Genomic DNA, 19584 nt, shown 5'->3' with positions numbered 1-19584 from the left:
GAGACTTAACTAATTGTAGACTAGAAATCAAGATATAGTTTTGAAAACTAAATTTGATAACAAGCTTGAGATAGCAACACTAGTGAGTTCGGCCGAGCAATGCTCTAACAATATTACAGATAATTGAAGTGGTTACCAAACAATTTTTTTTCTTTACTCTTTGGAATACGATCAAAAGGAGTTGAGTACATATGACTTTACTGGGTAAAGAAACTCGAGATAGTGATTTCTGTTTTGAGATTTACGTGCTTGATCAAAAGGTCGAAGACGCAGGGATACTGAGGAAACCAAGTAACTAGGAGTAGTTTACTTGGTCTCAACTATATGAAGTTTGGTTTTGTTCTTTGTATAACGACTTAATTCTAAGAGTATCCAAAACTGGACTAGGTGCGAGGTTTTTCTACATTTGCAGTTTCCTCGTTAATAAAATCTTGTGTATGTTATATACTTTACTTTCATATTATAATTGTTTAGTTATAATAACGTAAATACACTTGTGCGTTAATCCTATAGTAAGTCGATTTCGGACCGTAACTATTATCTAGTGAATACCTAGTTGTTGTATTGTCTCGACTTTGTCCATAGATGCACGCAAGGTATATGACTTATAGGTTGACATAAAAAGTTTGTGGTGTATTTGGGTACCCTCGTCTTTTCATTGATGTTCATATTTGTTAATATATTCTAACATCAACATCATTATTAATATATTCTAACATCAACATCAATAATGAGGTACCATATCTTCCCCGACAGTTTATCAAATAATCGAAAATAAATAATTAAAACGAATTAAACTCAACGTGTATAAAGTTTTTAAGATTTTCTTAAAAGAAGAAAAAGCCACATGTGTACCAACTAAGGTTGGGAGCAATGCATGCCACAAAAAATTTCCGGAAAAAAAGTAGGGCAAGACAAATATTAAAAAGAAGTAGATATGAAGGGGATGTAGACATTGGAATAGAAACTTAGGCCTAATTTGGTATTGCTATTGCTTTTGCAAAAGTATTTTTCTGCTGTGCGTTGTCGTGTTGTGCTGTGAGAAAAAAACAGTTAGACGTTTGGTAAAATATTAATTAAAGTTAAAGCTGATTAATAAAAGCAATCGAAGCGTATTTGATAAAATATCATATTCAACCATTGTTGTTTTAGCAAATGACAAAAATAGACATATATCTGAAAATAATTTTGTTTCAATTTTATTGGTTTAAAAATAATTAAATTTTTTATTATTAAATATAACCACATATAATATTAAATTTACTTAACCACTTTTTAATATATATATATATATATATATAATTTTCAAACAAAAAAAGTAATTATTTAATATTATTATCAACTGTGTTATTAAACAAATATTTTATTATTTAATATTTGTTTTTATTTTTATTTTTGGCAAACTAAATGAAATGGTATCATAAAATAGTTCGATAATAAAATATAATAATATTTAAAAAATAAAATATAAGAAATAAAAATTGATTGTATATATATTTAAGGGAAAATTTTGTCATTTACAAAATAAAATAGGGACAAAAATGATAAATCAAACATTAAATTTTGGTGGGACCAAAACTTATGCTTTTGTAGCTTTTAAAAGCTCCTCCAACCCAGCTTTTAAAAAGTGAAAATTGAATAAATACCGTCACTTGTGATGGGCCTTCAAAAGTACTCTCAAGAGTCTTTATAAATACCCCTATTGGCATAATTGAAATTATCAATAAAAATAATAATATTCAAAGTTCCATTTTTAACCTTTCTATGTTATACTTCGGTTTCTTCTCTACTTCTCACTCAGAGAAAAATCAACCGAATTCAGCACCATCTCCATCGCTGCCACCACCGTCACTACCTCCATCTCCATCACCGCCACAACCAATGTCACAAGCACCAGCACCAGCACCACAATCATCTCTATCGCATCGCCATCATCACCATCTTTATCTTCACAATCAACAACAATCCAAATCTTACCATCTTCGCCGTCACCACCAAAAAGAGGGGTTTTTGTTCGTGATATTTCAATTAGATTCCCTGAGAGATTTTAGTGAGATTTTCAGAGATCTGTAGTTGCTTTTATCTTCCTCTTCTATTGATTTTGTTCTGTTCCGATCGAAATTAGGTAATTATCAACAGGTTCCGAAATCAAACTTTAAAGTCACTACTTTACGGTATATTTCTTCTTTCATTATTCATCGATGTTACTGATTTGGTTCAAATTTTATGAGAATGGATTTGGTGATCAATTTGGTTTACAGGAAATTTGATTTTTATGTGATTTAGTAATTTCATGATATTTATAGAGATTGATGATTTCTAATGCATAATCTTTGATGTTGTGATGGCGGTGGTGGTGGTGGAAGGTATTGTTATAGCAGTGGTGGTGAATTTTGTTTTTGGAATCTTTTTATTGTGGTGGTGGACTACATGTATGTTGGTAAATTTTATTATAGTTGTGAGGGTGGTGGTGGTGATACCGCACCTGTTAAGGAACCAACTCCAGCACCATTAACATATCCTGGAGGTGACATTATCTAAACCTTAATAATTTGTTACTTTGTGAAACCATATACTCATTATGTTAGTTGCCCATCATTATGTGTTGATCGATGCACAGTTTATTCAAGGAAGAATGTGTGCCAGAGCGTTTCTGAAACTTGTTATCAAGATTTAAATGTGTTTAACTACAGGACTTGCGGAAAATGCTACTTTTGAATAGAAAACTCATGGTGGTGACTACGGGATCATTCTTAGTTTACTGCTAGTTTGTTCTTATAAACTCTCTTATTGCATTACTATAAACTGATTCAATTACTAACATGCTACTGTACTGTTAGTCTGCTAGTCATACTATTTTATGTAAGTAAGTTTATATCTATAATCATACTATTTATCCATACTAATTTTACTTTCCATTGGTGTATTATTTTGTTTTGGTGGTGTGGATGTAATAAGAAATTATAGTTGGTTTTCAGAGTTACGGCACACTTGTGCTTGACCACTGGTATCTTTGTTGAGATGCAAATAAACCCCTTACGGATCACTTGTTGAGTTGTATGATACTATGATATTTTCAATGCATATTAGCGATGGACGCAATTGCATTTTTATTGTATGTACCACTTACTGTTCTTTTGTGAACTCAAACTATATACTTGATACTTCCTGATCTTAAATATCTTTGATTTACCGTTAGGCTCACATTCCCATTTATTAAGCATCTATTTTTCTCTTATTATTTTCAGTTTTAAGATGCATTATGAAAGCCCAATTCACGATCTACATGCTCATGTTTGACACTATAAATAAGGGACAGACAACATTGGACAAGTTAAGAGGACGCCATATTTCGTAAGTATATAGAATCTATTATTTCAATCTATATTTTGTTCATGGAAAATTTACATACACAACAAGTTTATGTAGACAAATTAGTGGTCAGTTTTATTAAATATTATTTTCTATTCTGATTTTTTTTTCTTGTTGTTGTTAGAGTTAGGTTTGATAAATAGGTGGCCTTGTAGTTCCGCGACTTGCTCAAACATTTATACGACTTAGGTAGTTTGATAAATTTCATTTACAATCATTTAGTATGTTGAATTCGTACTATGTACCAGTGATAATGTTTCATAGGATCATGTCAACTTATAGAAAGGGTGTTATTGATTGTGGATACTACTTGTTGAAGTATATGTACATTATACGAATTTGTGGTGTAATGGTATCACAACTGGCTTCGGTCAGAAGATGCGTGTTCAATTCACGTCAGGTTTATTAATTTTATCACATCAATTTTTGGGATCAACTTTGGTTGTTGACACCATATATTGGGATCAACTTGGGTTGTTGACACCACACATTTTCTGAATTTTTAGTTTTGGTATCAACTTGGGTTGTTGACACAATATTTGGGGATCAACTTCGGTTGCTGATACTAGATTTTAGGGTCAACTTTGGTTGTTGACACCATATTTTTGGGATAACTTTGACTGTTTAAACTACACATAATTTTAACATTTTCTGAAATTTTAATTTTGGCATCTACTTTGGTTGTTGATACTAATTTTTGGAACCGACTTTGGTTGTTGACCATATTTTAGGGATCAACTTTGGTTGATGATACCGTACATAATCTGAACATTTTTTGAATTTTTAATTCTGGGATCAACTTCGGTTGTTGATACCATTTTTTGTCTGATTTTTTTTTTGATCAACTTTGGTTGTTGACACCAAATTTTGGTGGTGGTGGTGGTGGCGGCGACGGCTGAATGGTGGTGGCGTTTTTGGTAGACTACATGGTGGCAGCGACAGTGATGGTGGACTAGAGGTGGTGTATCAGTGGTGGTGGTGAGGTGGTGGTGGCGGTTGGTAGGTGGTGGTTGTGGTGATGGTGGTGGTGGATATGTGGTGGTGGTGGCGCGATGAAGTGGTGGCAAAAGAAATGTATTGTATTTTGAAATGAAGAAAAATATTTTATGAGTAGGGGCATTGAGGTAATGTAATTTTGAATGGATGAGGTTATTAAATGATAGGGGTATATTTATTGTTGTATGAGGGTATATTTGTTGGGCGTCAAAACTAGGGGTATATAATTAATGTACCCTTTTGAAAATTGATGAATTTGGGAAGTGCTTTGGGTAAAAAGCACTTTGATTTTTTTTTTACCAAACACCAATTTCAAAAATTATTAACATATATAAGTTTTGAAAGTGCTTTTGGAAAAATAAAAGCATTACCAAACCCAGCCTTAGCGGTAGAAATAAAGAGTTGACTGCAAATTAATGGATCTTTCTTTAATTTTTTTCTTAAATTAAAATCGCATTAGACAGAAAGGCTTGCGGCGCAACTTATTGCGCGTTTGCGTGTTACGTCAGTGTAATTTCTAAGTTGCTTTTTAAATGCTGTAATGGCTAAAAGAAACTTTGATTATCTTATAATATCCAATAAAATTAGACAAAGGTTAATTCGTCATGTTGTAAAGGTAAAAAATACTAATTCAACATAAAAAGTGTAATCTTGACCGCTATTATAATTATATTTTGGACTACACATTATACACCATCTTAATGATGGGTTCTAAAAGAGAACGAAAATGTTTGGTATAACGAAAAGGTACACCGTGATGTGCACCGTGATTTTGGTGTGAGAGAAAAAAAGGTGGTGGATCTCACCTTTTAACCCACCTCCCGCAAGTCTCTCCCAGGACTGCCCTTGGATTTCTTCACGATGCACATCGCGGTACACACCTTCGGTGTGTGTATCATGATCATCTCTGAAAAGAGAAAAGAATTAACTTAGGTTCCTCGTATATTATCACCATCTTAAATTTCGCATAAATCTCGTAAAAAAAAAGGAATTGAGATGAAAATCAAGAGTTGACTGTTCTTTCTCACAAGAGTCTTGTTAATAGGATGTTAACTTGATACATTAGAGCACCTCCAATAGAGGGTGAAGTTATTTATTATTCATGACATGTTGGATTTTACACCTCCATTTTCTATAAATCCATCTCCAATAGTAGATCTTACGAATAAGGAAGGGTGTCAAAATAAATAAGAAGGTCTTGTAGAAAGTCTTGTTTAGACCTTGAGAATGACCTCCATGTCATCAATTTAACAACTTTTTTAATTATTATTTTCAAATAAATTTTCTAAAATACGAAAAAAGAAATCACTTTTATTCTTTATCCAAAAAACTAATCATAAAAATAAGACCATGCACCATTGGAGATGGTACACGAGCAAAACATTGTTATTTTTCCCACATATTCAAAACCCCATTAATAAGGACCCAAATAAAAACTTCACGTAGGATTTTTAGCACCCACTGTTGGAGATGTTCTTAGGAGTGTCATCTACGCTTCCCTTTCCTTTTTTGGTTTTTTTATTTTTCTACGGAAGGACATCTATGTTTCCTACGCAGCCGCACGAGGAGTCCTGACTTCTGTCCAAGAAGATTTGATTCCGAAAGTATACAGCAAACACCTAATACTTTCGGAATCTGGAGTCCTGACTCCAGATACTTTCGGAATTCACATTAGGAAAGGAAGGCTTTTTACATCTATTAGGTGTTGCGTGCTTGTTCACAAAAAAGAAGAAGGTGCATGTTTCTGTTCGTGTTCTGTTCTTTGAAATTGGTTCCATGAATAGGAAGACTTACAGTTTTATTAACTGCACTAACCTAAATTCGGTGGTGCAGCACTTTGAAAGGCTTCAAGAGCCATCCTCTGCATCTCAATTGTGCTACGATGTTGATTTGAGCACCAGCACCCGATGCCAAAGTTGCAGGGTTAAATATTCCTTGTTTGAAATGATTATCTCAGAATTTTTAACCTGTGTCACAATCAATGTAGTCAATATCGGCCCAGAACGATACGATAAGAAGGATATCGGGATACGATATTCGCCCGATAATATCGGCCGTATCGGTCGAATATCGGCCGTTTCGGTCAAATATCGGTCGTATCGGTCGATACGAAATTTTCCTACATTTCCCGATATGAGACGGTATTGATCGTTTTCTATAAAGTTTAAGGGTAATTTTGGCGAAGAAAGTCTTCCAGGTGGTAGTAGAGGTGCATGTAGCTCTCGAAACAAGTTACTAAAGTTACTCTTTTGTTTTTTTGATAAAATTGATGTTATCTATTATATCTTATCCGAAAATGTGTGGAGAAAATGTTTAATATAAAATTATACTCTCTAAATCCAGAACCGATATTATACCGATATTTCAACGATAATATCCCCGATATAAAATCGTACCAGTGTATCGGTCCCGGCCGAGATGAACCGATATCCGATATTAACTACATTGGTCACAATCAATGTTGTACGACTCGGGATCGGGTGGGAGCCGATACCCGAGCCTGGCCGATCCCTTCCGAGTAACTCGGCGAGTCGTCACGGATGCTGATTTTTAGGATCTCCTATATGAGTTTGTTATTTTAAGATGATTGTAGGAATATATTCAAGTTTCATATGGTTAATTTTTATCTTCTGCCACCAATAGTCGACTACTAATAGAAAAAACAGTTGACAATCAATCGATAAATATGGCAATGGCAAGAAAAGCTAAGATTTAGAAATTTATGTCTCAGTTTATTATTTAGCGTGATTATAGGAATATATATGTACTGTTTATGGTTCATTTTTGTTTTCTACAGATTAATTAGTTGTCAATATTTATTAGTCGATCAGTTATGGAAAGAAAAAAAAACTTGAGCAATCCTCATGGAAATCCAAAGCATTGAGTCAAGCCTTACAGAAGGAAAAAGATTCAGTCAACCATTATTGACGGACAGAATCGGTTGTCCTTTTAATTTTAAGTTTCATTTTTTTTCCTTCCAATTTTACCCCCTAAACCATAGTTAATAAGGTAACCGTAGTTATTTCTCCTATAGGTTTGGAATATGGATAGAGTAATACTGATACACGATAAATTAATGGATTTCTCCGGAACAGGAGCATGTTTACCCTAGGTATTTTCAAGTAAGTTCCTTTTATTCATTCAATCTTAAATAAGCGGGGTTTATTATGTTTATGTATCAATTGATTTGGGTTTGTTTTGATATGATTAGGTTGAGGATTCTATGTTCTTGAGGCAAAAGAGATTCAACAGATGGAACTCTTATACTTTCTTCACCGCGTTAGAAGATAACTTCACTTCCATTTCTTGATCATATTATAAGAAGCCTTGGTTTGAAGAATAATCTCTATTGGAAATTTATGCAAAGATGTGAACTTCTCATCCTCTCTAGAAGTTCATGTGAATGAAGTTCTTGAACATTGTTCACTCAATTCAGTAATCAGAATTTCTTATAGCTTTGAGTCTTTTCCCTCAATTTCTTCATGATGAGCATTTTACTCAGTCTTGGATTGTATTTGTTTTAATTTTCGGGGGTTGTCTTGCAGGTCCTGAAAGGGATGAGCAAGGGAGGCCTGGTGAGTAGTTCAATGTAGCTTGCTTACATGTATCTCATGGCTGCAATCATGAGTAGAAGTTTTTAATGGTGACCAACTTTTTTCTGGAACTGCAGATGGTAACAAATACAACGGTAGCATCTATATGGTCTTTGAATACATGGACCATGATTTGACGGGTCTTGCTGATCGTCCTGGTATGCGATTCACAATTCCCCAAATCAAGGTACCTTAGATGCAGATAACTTGATGTGTTGTACTCCATTTAGTCGGTGAGCTTCTTCTGCTAAACACGTCTCTTGTTGTCAGTGCTATATGAAGCAGCTCTTGACAGGACTTCACTACTGTCATGCCAATCAAGTACTGCATCGTGACAGTAAAGGTTATTATCAAGCTGACACTCAATAGTTATTAGTCTAATGCGGTTCATGAATTTTCCAGTTTATATGATGTTAGTACTGAATGCTTTGCAGGATCTAATCTTCTTATAGATAATGAAGGAAATCTGAAGCTTGCAGATTTTGGTTTGGCTCGATCATTTTCTAATGATCACAATGCTAATCTAACAAATCGTGTTATTACCTTGTGGTAGGTGCCAGTAGTTGTTGTATACTTCAAATTCTTTTGGTTGCTATCCATCCTTTTTATCTTTAAAATACGCACCACTAATTCGTTTAGGTTCGTAATGGTTTTGACAGACCTCCTGAGCTGCTTCTTGGAACCACCAAGTATGGTCCTGCTGTTGATATGTGGTCTGTCGGTTGCATCATGGAAAGGCCATTTTGCCAGGAAAGAACAAGGTAAGTAATTTGCTGTGAACCTGTAAGTTTTTGTTTTGAAGTCAACAAGTCAAGGGTGTTGGCGTTTCAGCTTCATAATCAATGTACTTAATCCGTAAACATGATTATATAGAACTCACTGAAATCATGATACACCCTAGTATTTACATGCTCTACAACATCCGAAATAGGTATGAAAACAATCATTACTTCCTGGCAATAGCTGCACATAATCTCTAATAGTTGCACAACCAATACATAGTAATTTCTGAATTGATTAATATCAGTAAGAGCAGAATAGAAGCATGACACATAATTCTATAAGTATAAGAAGAAGAAAACATAAATCATCAAGTAATTAAGGGTTCAATGACTTAGCTTCTACTTCTATTTCCTCTTGCTTGATCAATGGCAATTCACAAAATTCTGGATATATACAAGAGGTTAGAAGAGAGCTTAGTCATCACTTAAATAGCTTATGTGTCATCCAACCTGTCCATCATTAGTTGGATGACAGCTCACCAGGTGAATCATGCTTAGTCAACATGACACCTAAGATGTCCTTAAGCTAATCTTAATTCCTTGATTTAACTCTAACCTTTCCTTAATCTGGCATACACTTAATCCAGCTTAGATTAGAACTAAACATAGATTAGCTTAACCTAAGCCTAATTTGTTGCTAAACCAACATAAAGTCTAACATCCCCACTTTGATTAGCAACAAATTCTTTACTGAAAACTACAAGCTAAAGATAAAAGCACGTTAGTATTCGATTATGAAGACCTATACACCATTTAAAAGATGCATACGCCATTTCCATAATCAGAAAACTAAGACGTACAACAATTCTAAGCTAAACTTTATGCATTCAATTGATCTTTACAACAAAGATTTGTATACTTCAAAATTGAGTATTCTAGATGATCACTGAAAAGATCGTTCGTCTCAATTAAGGGACTTCTATATAATCATAATTGAGATCATTATTTCTGATGCTAGAGATTATCCCATGATCTCAAAAGATTTGCCAATGTCTCATTTATTATTACAACTGAGATTGTACCTCATTCGAGAGAATTCTTTAGGTCTTATTCGAAGGACTCTTTAGCCTCGAAATAGTTGTTTATATCTCTGCTATGAGATTTCTTTATAATCTTAACTTAAGATTTACACCAATGTCTCAATTAAGAGACTACAGTAAAAATAAATTCTTAATGATCTCTGAAGAAATCTACACCAATATCTCAATTAAGAGATTACAGTAAATGTCTCAATCTTAACTGAGATCTGCCAATGTCTTCGTCAAAAAACTACCGCAAGTTCTTTACGACCTCAACTGAGATCTGCCAATGTCTCCGTTGAGAGACTACAGCAAATGACCTACACCAATATCTCGGCTAAGAGACTACGGTAAATGATCTCAAAAGAGATCTGTTAATGTCTCAATTAAGAAACTATAATGAACTCTTTATAATTTCACTTTAATGTCTCATTTAAGAGACTACATCAAGATTCTTTATGATCTCAACTGAGATATGCTAATACCTCATTTAAGAGACTATAACAAAGCTTAAATTCCTTATGAGATTTCTCCGAAGAGAATTTTCTGTATTGTTCTCAATAATATAGATAGCAAGAACACATGTAAGTGATAATGAAACAAAAATATCATACTCCCACTGCTCTGTGGAATTCTGCAGCTATCTATACTTCATCATTCTATGTTCAGATAGTATGAATTGCTTACAACAACAACAACTATCTATGTTTAGATGATATTAACAACACTAGCATATGAAACTTCATATAACTATAAATCAGAACTACCAATTGTTATTGAAACTGTATGATAATAAAATTCTGAATTCAGACTCAATACACCACGACTTCATCTTTGGGTAAACTTGTGATATACTAAAGTCCTAACAAAAAACAAGACTAACCAGCCTATACACAGTACTCAACGGACCTTTTAAACCTTTGGGTCGAAAAGACCTATCATGTACTATGTATAAATAGATTATCTTGCTCCATTACAGACGTTCAAGCATGATTAACCTTTGGGTGTCGTCATACAAAAAACATCTGAAACACAATTTTATATAGTCCTTTCGTAACGAAATATGTAGCTTTTATCAGCTCCCTAAGTGTCACTTTGGCGACACATGGAAACGATAAAAGTTACATCAAGACTACTACAATCATCACTTGTTCTCATTAAATTTCTTTCATCACTCTCAAAGCATCATTTTGTAACGCTTAGTCGAGTAATGAAAAGGTACAGATTACATATAATTACAATTTTCAGAAAACTGAAAATCGAACGACATAGATACAACAAACTAATATACTATGAAGTTCAAATAAATCTGCACCATAAAGGAGAACATACCTGAAGCTTGATGCTGAACATACCTTCATAATAATCCAGATTCTGATGATTGTCATAAACCCATGGAACTCCTGAGCAGAGGAAAAAACTTTTGCTCCCACTGAACCAGGGTAGTGCTCACGTCAAAAACATTCAGAAATCAGCCACCGGTATGACTAATATTTAGCAGACCCTTAAGTCAGGAACATTGTGAGGCTGTTGTGCTCCGATGATCTGAGAAATATTACCCACAGAGGTATCACAGGGAACCTATACAAGAACGAAAATTGGTGAACTCAGAACGAAAATTGGTGAACTCAGATCAACTCTTCCACTGCCAACCCAAGGTACTTGCTCTTTGGTAGAGTGCACCACCTGCGAGACTAACATCCAAAAACAGAACAAGTCCAAAAATTTCATTGCTATCTTTGATCTGTATTGAAGGTTCTGTATTATATGCTCATACAATATCTTCATGAGCAATGGAACTGTATCTTTGAGTGCTACTTATGCTATAAAAGCATAAGAACTCAATCTACCATCCATTCCAGAGTCCCGTAAATCATTTGCAGTTAGTGATGCTCTAGCATTTCACCATTATCAGATGGAAAAAAAACTTCCCTGTCATGGAGCATGACCGGATTATGAGCTTTCCGTAAGCAAGAACTAATGCTGTCTCCGCCTTCTTCTAATTAGGTATTAACTGGCTGGAATCCTGATGCCCATTGTACCAGCATATTAATTCTCTATCTGAACGTATCCGAGCCTAAATCAAAGAGTTTACCATCACTTGTAACTGCAGTTGTGTGTTCAGCGCCGGCAATAACCATTTTGAACAATATCCCCTGGAAGCTTAAACCTTTTGCAGAACAAGTGAGTCCTCAATGGTGCATTTGCAGTTACATACACGGATACAAATTAACTTTCTTCTTCAGACTCCAACTTTTCGCCATTCATGAGACTTTGCAGCTACATCTAGAGCCTAAACATCAGCTGATGGCTTCTTCCAGCATATCCCCAATAACCAACGGAAAACTTTGCCCACCTAGAACCATTACTTGTCCATATGAGGCCCTGTAATTGATGGGCTTGAAACAGCTGGAGTAGGCGAGACAACCATCACGATATGGCCCATACCTATAAGATAAACTTCACCAGGTTGTGTGTAGCATTTAGAGTTGTCCTCACATTTTTCTAAAGCCTGCATAACCGAAAGATACACGCATTCCATATCGTTAACTACAGCTGCCATATGCAGAGCAGTTACATTCATTTCCAGCAGCAAGCAATACTTTAACCAACTCGCTGCCACTGATGTGCAACCTTTATATTTCTAAATGACTGCTGCACAATCTGTGTATTTCTGGATCCATTATGCCCCATTCTGAAGTTTGGTGCTTGATTCAAGCACAGCGACAGAGGTCAATGGAGAACACACAAGAACACTTCCAATAGGTAACTAAACCAAAACTGTATTCTGTATACACCCTAGTTGAAGAACTAGTTGAAGAACATGAAGTAACTAGGGGAAATAGAAGTAGAATGTTGCCATTTCAGCTTCATAATCAATGTACTTAATCCGTAAACATGATTATATAGAACTCATAGGCTGAAATCATGATACATCTTAGTATTTACATGCTCTACAACATCTGAAGTAGGTATGAAAACAATCATTACTTCCTGTCAATAGCTGCACATAATCTCTAATAGTTGCACAACCAACACATCGTAATTTCTGAATTGATTAACATCAGTAAGAGCAGAATAGAAGCATGACACATAATTCTACAAGTATAAGAAGAAGAAAACATAAATCATCAAGTAATTAAGGGTTCAATGACTTAGCTTCTACTTCTATTTCCTCTTGCTTGATCAATGGCAAATCACAAAATTCTGGATATATACAAAAGGTTAGAAGAGGGCTTAGTCATCACTTAAATAGCTTATGTGTCATCCAACCTGTCCATCATTAGTTGGATGACAGCTCACCAGGTGAATCATGCTTAGTCAACATGACACCTAAGATGTCCTTAAGCTAATCTTAATTCCTTGATTTAACTCTAATCTTTCCTTAATCTGGCATATACTTAATCCAGCTTAGATTAGAACTAAACATAGATTAGCTTAACCTAAGCCTGATTTGTTGCTAAACCAACATAAAGTCTGACAAAGGGAACTATGAGCCTTCACATGGACACCACGAGACTGATATGTAGACCTGGAAAATAAGATGAAATCAACTAAATCTCATAGATTCAGACCCAGTTTTTCTTAACATTTGGATTCAGCTAATGTTAGAGCATATGGTGAATAGCTGTATTACCACACTTGTATGCTATGCAAGTATGATGTACTCATGAATCACAACACTCCACTCTCATCCACACCAAAGGTCTCTTATTCCAATTGTATACATACTCTAAGTTGAATGGTTTAGGAAATATTTTAGTTTCAGCCAAAATAATAGTTAGGCAGTATATTACGTCAAATGATTAGGGAATTTTGGTTAAGAAAGTTATTAGACTGCTAACTGCGCAATACACACAACACTTTGGGTAAATAATTTGGGTCCTACACATCTACTGGTAGTAGCCAAATACAGTAGTAGTATATGTATCGCCAGCTTTGTATGTACCTAAGCTCATTTCAAGTCATTATCTTCTGTATGGAGATGTGCTCTACTTAATTGTTTTTTTTATTTTAGATCAGTTTTGTTCACTTAGTCATTATTAGTAAAGTATAAACTTCAAATCTTACAGAAAAATCTTAGTCACTCTTAGTAACAATAGCCCCCTTGATTTGTTGGAGGGATCTCTGTCTGAAAAAAAGTTCAGCTCCTAGTGTAAGTAAACTTTGCAGTCTTTGCTAAATGTTGAGTCAGTTGTGCTAAAAGTGATATGGCTTGTATAATTAACTCAATAAATTCAGGATTGTTAGACTCCCCCTTCAAAAGTTTTTTGTGAGTTTGCATCTCCCATTACGGTTACCTTGACTAATTTTATGCTGTTCATACTCATACTACTCTAGGACATCATGCAACTGGTTGATTTCTAACTGTTATAATTTCACTTCGGTTAACCTGATTTATTTTCATTTTTAATTTAAACTTCTCATGAATTACTATCATCTCTCTTTAGTAATTACTATCATCTCACTTTAGTAATTCATGAGATATGTTTTATGTTCTTGACCAGCTCTAGTTACAATATCATCTCTCTTTTAGTGTATATTGTGTAATATGTTTCTTTCCTCTTATAAGGAGTATGAATTATTAGTCTCTACAATTAGTTAAGTTCTGGCAAAAATTACATCTTCAGTTTAGAGGTAGTTTCTATGAGAATGAATAGATAGGAAGCTATCATTCTATATGCCAAGTGCCCAATGTAGTACGCCTCATCCGAGTCGGCCGAGTTACTCGCGAGTAACTCGGGGATCGGCCTCTGGACGGCATGACCCCTCAATACTCGGCCGAGCCGTGTATTTCACATTTACTCGCCGAGTTCCGAGTCAAACGGAACCCGATTAACTCGGTAAAGTCTAGATAAAATGGAAAAAAACAGAGAATTAGGGAAGGAAATGGATGGATCGTGGAGAGCATAGATTTCCATAAAAAATTGCACTCAAGTTGTCAGTTTTGGTTTATCTTTTGAACCTTCGATCCAAAATTTCTCAAGCTTTTTCTGATAAAATGTCATGGTAGATAACTAACAGTCTGTAGATCAAAAGTGAAACCCTAACACTAGCTTGACGCTACCATAGAAGGAGGAGGACATGGTGGGTTTTGTTGAAATAACTGAGAAAGAAGAAAGGATAAAGTAAGATAAGGTGGGTTTTGTTGGGAGAATAAAACGTCAACAGATATCCACCCCTTTCTTATGTATAATGTTAATGTGCTTCACGGAATTGTAGGTGTAAATACATTGCTGAGATATTTGGACGGTCAGATGTGGAGATTAGATCTCTTGTGATACGTGGCTGATAAAAATTAGATTATGTACAGGCTGTGGCTTACCGAGTTACTCGGCCGGGATCGGGAAATACTCGGGGATCGGTCCTTAGCCGAGCCGGGGCCGATCCCTGAGCCGTACTACATTGCAAGTGCCTAATCTTAGAGATATATAAGGGCATGGACCTGACTCTAGTGAGAAAGTGGCTTGTAAACTGCAGTTCCTTTTCAGTTTATACACTCAACAAATTTATTGTTCCCGGGTTTTATCTTGATGGTTGCTGCCTGTTGTGTTACTTGTCTATCAAATATTGAATGGAATCTATATTTTGTCTTTTAACTTATGTTATTTTTTTTATAATTCCAGTGCGTCATTGTAAGCGTATGCTGAATATTATTGTTACTCATGAAATATGATTTATTGTTACTCATGGGGATAATAGTACGGCATGAACCCAATAATGTACGGACGAGACGGCCTGAATAAATTTTTGAGGTGTGGGTTACTCATGAAATATGATTTATTGTTACCTGTAGCAGCATTTGTATGTCTGGTCAAGTTTGGATTGACCTTGATGTGTTGTTACACTATGAACCCCTTCTTATGTGAGAGGTATTTAATTTTAGTTCATTGATTGATTCTGACAATGATGTATATTGTAACTTCCGGTGTTCTTAGTATCAATCGATTCTATTACCCATTTTAATTTTTACGACCGTAATTGTCAATTACCCATTTCACTTATTATATATACTCTGATAAATGTATAATTGGTAATGTCTCCTCCTCTTTAAGGCGCGCAAGCCTCCAAACCGAATTTGAGTTATTGGCTACGTGCCTACGTCCCTCCATTCTGTATTCTTAAATTACTGATCATCATATTTCCTTTGTTCTGTACCTTATGCACAACCCAGGCCCAATAAAGCAGGCCGAGCCATATATGTGAGACATGTTTTCAGAGATCTAGGGATACAATCTCATGATGGGTGGATCAAAAAAAAAATAAAGTCTCAGGGTGGGTGGATCAATGTCTTGAACCATTTTCAGTTTATATCAGATGGCATAACAACGTAGCCCAATTTTGGCATTGGCTAAAACCCTTGCAAAAAAATTATGGCAATTTATATCTAGAAATGGAGCCGACGTCTCCACCATTGTCAAACATTTTCAGTATGTAAAGGCTGATTGCCATTCCTTTCTCCACTGAGGAAAAAGGAGCAATGAATACGTTTTGTCATAATCCAACTGGAACTTTAGGTTACACCTGATTTGAAATAGTCACATGAAAATCACATCAATATCGCAACAGAGTGGATTGAGTCTTTTTCAAGAAGATGAAATCTCTAGGGAGCTCTAAACCTCACAGCCCTAAAAACACAATAAATCCCCATTGCTATTTGTCTAGTAAAGTTGGTCCCATAGAGGAGAAAAGTAAAAGTTTGATATACACACTTTCTTCTTCTTCTTCTTCTCCATATCAAGATCAAGTTATCAAACAACTTTAGCTTTGTGTATTAGTTCCACTTTATTTTCTTCCATCAGTTATTAGAAAAAACCACGTGGGTCTCTCCCACAATTTGATCTCATTTAAAACTTAAAAAATCTACAAACCTTTTTTTTTAGTACTCACATGTGATGTAAGTTGTAGGCCTGAAAACTTTCTCCATTATTCAACCTTTCTTTTTTCCCTTCTAATACAAGTGAGTCGCATATGGTGTATGTTTGTTGCATCTTTCAACATCATCAAAAGATTCATGCATTGTCGATCCAACACATATTTCTCATGATTTCGGTTTTTGTTGCCCTCCCGATGTTGATTAATGTCCAAGTTTGCGTTTCAAAGTTAAAAAATTATGCAGTTCTTTTTGATCGATAAAGAACTTGGTGCTGGTGAGTTTGGCAAGTTTCAAACTCAGGTCACTGACACCATCCAATATGCAAGTTGCAACTGAATTATATGGTCATTATCCTATTTTTGGTTGATCTCTCATTTCACATAAGTGCATGCGATCACTTCACTTATGTGTGAAGCCTTGGGTGCACTTGATGTTACTAGTCTTTAACAGGCAGTACCCTTCCATCTGTATGCGAAGTTTCAAACATAATTCAAGAAGCAAAAATTAGCGGGATGGCCAAAGTCGTGTTGAATAATTATTATTAGATCGAAGTATGATTTCAGATGGTATATATTAAGCCATTGGTATGTATCTTTTGTCTGATAACCTAAAATGTTTTTTTGCCTCTGGCTAGATTATGGTTGTAGATTTTGTATTTTATATGGAAATAGGCTAGCTAGAGGATATGATTGAGTACATAATGTTAACTTGACAATACAAAATTCGTGCGTATTTTTTAATGTTTCTATGTGGAATAATGTATCTGAAATGAATACATTTGGGTCATCTGTCAATATTAGCAAATGATCTTAATATAGAATTCAACACCGGCTTAAGAATATTGTTATTTTTATATGGAGAATCATTGCAGGAGGATTAGACACATTCTCCATCTTTTAATAGGTTTTTGATATTTGTAGCCGACATGCAGTCAATGTCCAAGGATTGGATAGTTAACCTAACAATATCTACCCAGACGTTGCTTCTAAGAGCATCCACAGTGGGTGGTTAAAAATTGTAAAATGCTAAATCTGCTCTATAGCGGTCGGCAAAGGGTACTGACTGGGTAGTGTAAAAGGTTAAAATTATCATTTTGTTGTAGAAGATACGTATTATTTATTTTTTGATCAACGAAGAATTAGGTGATTGCAAGTTCCAAACTCAGATCACTGGTACAATTTTACTGTAATTTTCGATGGATAAAACATTTTTTTTTAGTAATTACTAAACTGACCAGCCAGCGTTTAAATATCTAGAGAGTTTGAAAGGTGTTTTAAACACTGCTTGAAATTCAGGAGGTGTTTTCAATATTACTTGCTATGTTTAACATACTGTATCTGGGCAGCTTTTACTACTTACCATTGCAGATGCTCTAGTCATATATTTCTCTAAGAAATGCACCATTAAAGCTAAAGATTGGGCGTTCCATTCCGAATTTTTGATGGTGTCATATTTACAGATTTGTTGATGGTCATACATTTTTACCAATTTAACCAGTTTAGTAAAGTGACATTGTTTTTTGACAAAGAAAAGTAACGTCTAACCATATATTTCCGCTGCTGTTGTTTGGGTATCCCGTTGTATGTACACAGTCACTTGATCAACATAAACAAGGCTGCTAATAGGGATACCAAAATATACATTGGTAAGGGACTACTGGTACACAACCAGCAATTGGATACCCCTTGTTAGCAATCTTTAACATGAAATGCAGCTAATCTCTCCGAGTATAGGTGTTCTGAAACTCAATGATAGTTGATTGAAACTCTAGGACGGTGGTGTGGGGTGGACCGACTAAAATATGATGGCAATACCTACCGTTGTTGTTTCACTTTAATTGTTTAGGATTTTAATGAGACCTGAACACCGAATAAAGTCTATAAAATAGATGAGTCACTCAAATAGGAGTTGAATCGTTCTTAACCTATAAAGCTCCATTAAGTTGACCATTTCCGGTATGACTTTTCAGGTGAGCGGTGAGCCCATCCTTCTCATTTCTCTTTATTTTGTTCATCAAAATTTATTCTTTTTTAGAAGAGATAAAAACTTATAGACTTTTGTCGGATTTAAAATGTCAAAATTGCAGTTTAAAGTCAGACCAAGGTAAAATGACTCTTGCTCCAGCCGGGCAGCATTCTCCTAGATTTCCTCCCAATAAACAAATGATTATCCGTTATGGCCTGGTCCAATTCCAAATGCTTTTAGTTTTTGTCGATGTACTCGATGCTCTATCCCCCAGAGTGACCGGACCACCAGCTCAAAGCTAACAGAACCCGGTTAATCACGAATCAATAATGGATACCAAATCAAAGCAAAACCCTGGTGTTTAACTTAGAAACAAAGCCGTGAAGAAGAAGCAATATACGTGTTTAAAAAACCTAGAAGCCGATGATGGCGACAGTTGAAAAATCAATAAATAAGTTTACAGATAAATAAGCAAAGGACAAGAGAAGAGAGAAAGAAAGAGAGGCAGTCAGGGGTTTCCTTTATGCCGGCTTTTTCAACCAAAGCATGTCGCGTGGCGTAATTCCATCTCTTCCGTTTCTATCCCCATTAGCTCCCCTTTTTTATGCCCCTAATTTTCTTCCACAAAAACAAAATGAAAAAAAAAATAATTCTTACAATAATCTTTGTATCCGTTGTTTTCAATCTTCAATGACGAAAATACCCCTAATTAAGTTTATGGCCTCATTTTGAAAGTCTCTTGTATATACATTTTCATCTGCATTTGTTTCCGCAAGGGTGGGTGGGGATTCAAAAAAAGAACAGATGATTGTGTAAGCGTTCCGTAGATGATGGAATGAACTTTGCCGCTAAGATAAGGAAATGTTGGAGAGACAACACAAGAAACCAAGAATGAAATGATGTTGATTGAAATCGTTAGATTCAAGAGTGGTTTTGTACTATCAATATCTTCAATTGCAATGAAGACCGATTATACATTT

The 19584-nt window shown here is 35.1% G+C and overlaps 1 protein-coding gene across 4 annotated transcripts; it reads left to right on the top strand.

The window, feature by feature from the left end:
* The first annotated feature begins 7402 nt into the window (after positions 1-7402).
* Positions 7403-15713, top strand: LOC113303362 (cell division control protein 2 homolog 2-like). Of its 4 annotated transcripts, none has more exons than XR_003337432.1 (8): positions 7403-7490; positions 7580-7737; positions 7914-7943; positions 8039-8148; positions 8232-8304; positions 8396-8510; positions 8621-8722; positions 15390-15713. XR_003337432.1 is itself a non-coding variant. In XM_026552392.1 (7 exons), coding segments are annotated over exons 2-7 (339 nt in total). In that variant the 5' UTR covers positions 7403-7490; positions 7580-7727; the 3' UTR covers positions 8622-15713. The 4 variants fall into 4 exon arrangements, 1 of the variants encoding a protein (XP_026408177.1); XR_003337430.1 differs by having other exon boundaries at positions 15077-15713; XR_003337429.1 differs by having other exon boundaries at positions 14986-15713.
* Positions 15714-19584: the final 3871 nt, after the last annotated feature.

This window comes from Papaver somniferum, chromosome 8, assembly GCF_003573695.1.
Source record: "Papaver somniferum cultivar HN1 chromosome 8, ASM357369v1, whole genome shotgun sequence".
NCBI classification, from domain to species: Eukaryota; Viridiplantae; Streptophyta; class Magnoliopsida; order Ranunculales; family Papaveraceae; genus Papaver; species Papaver somniferum.
This window is presented reverse-complemented; position numbering and strand designations above follow the sequence as displayed.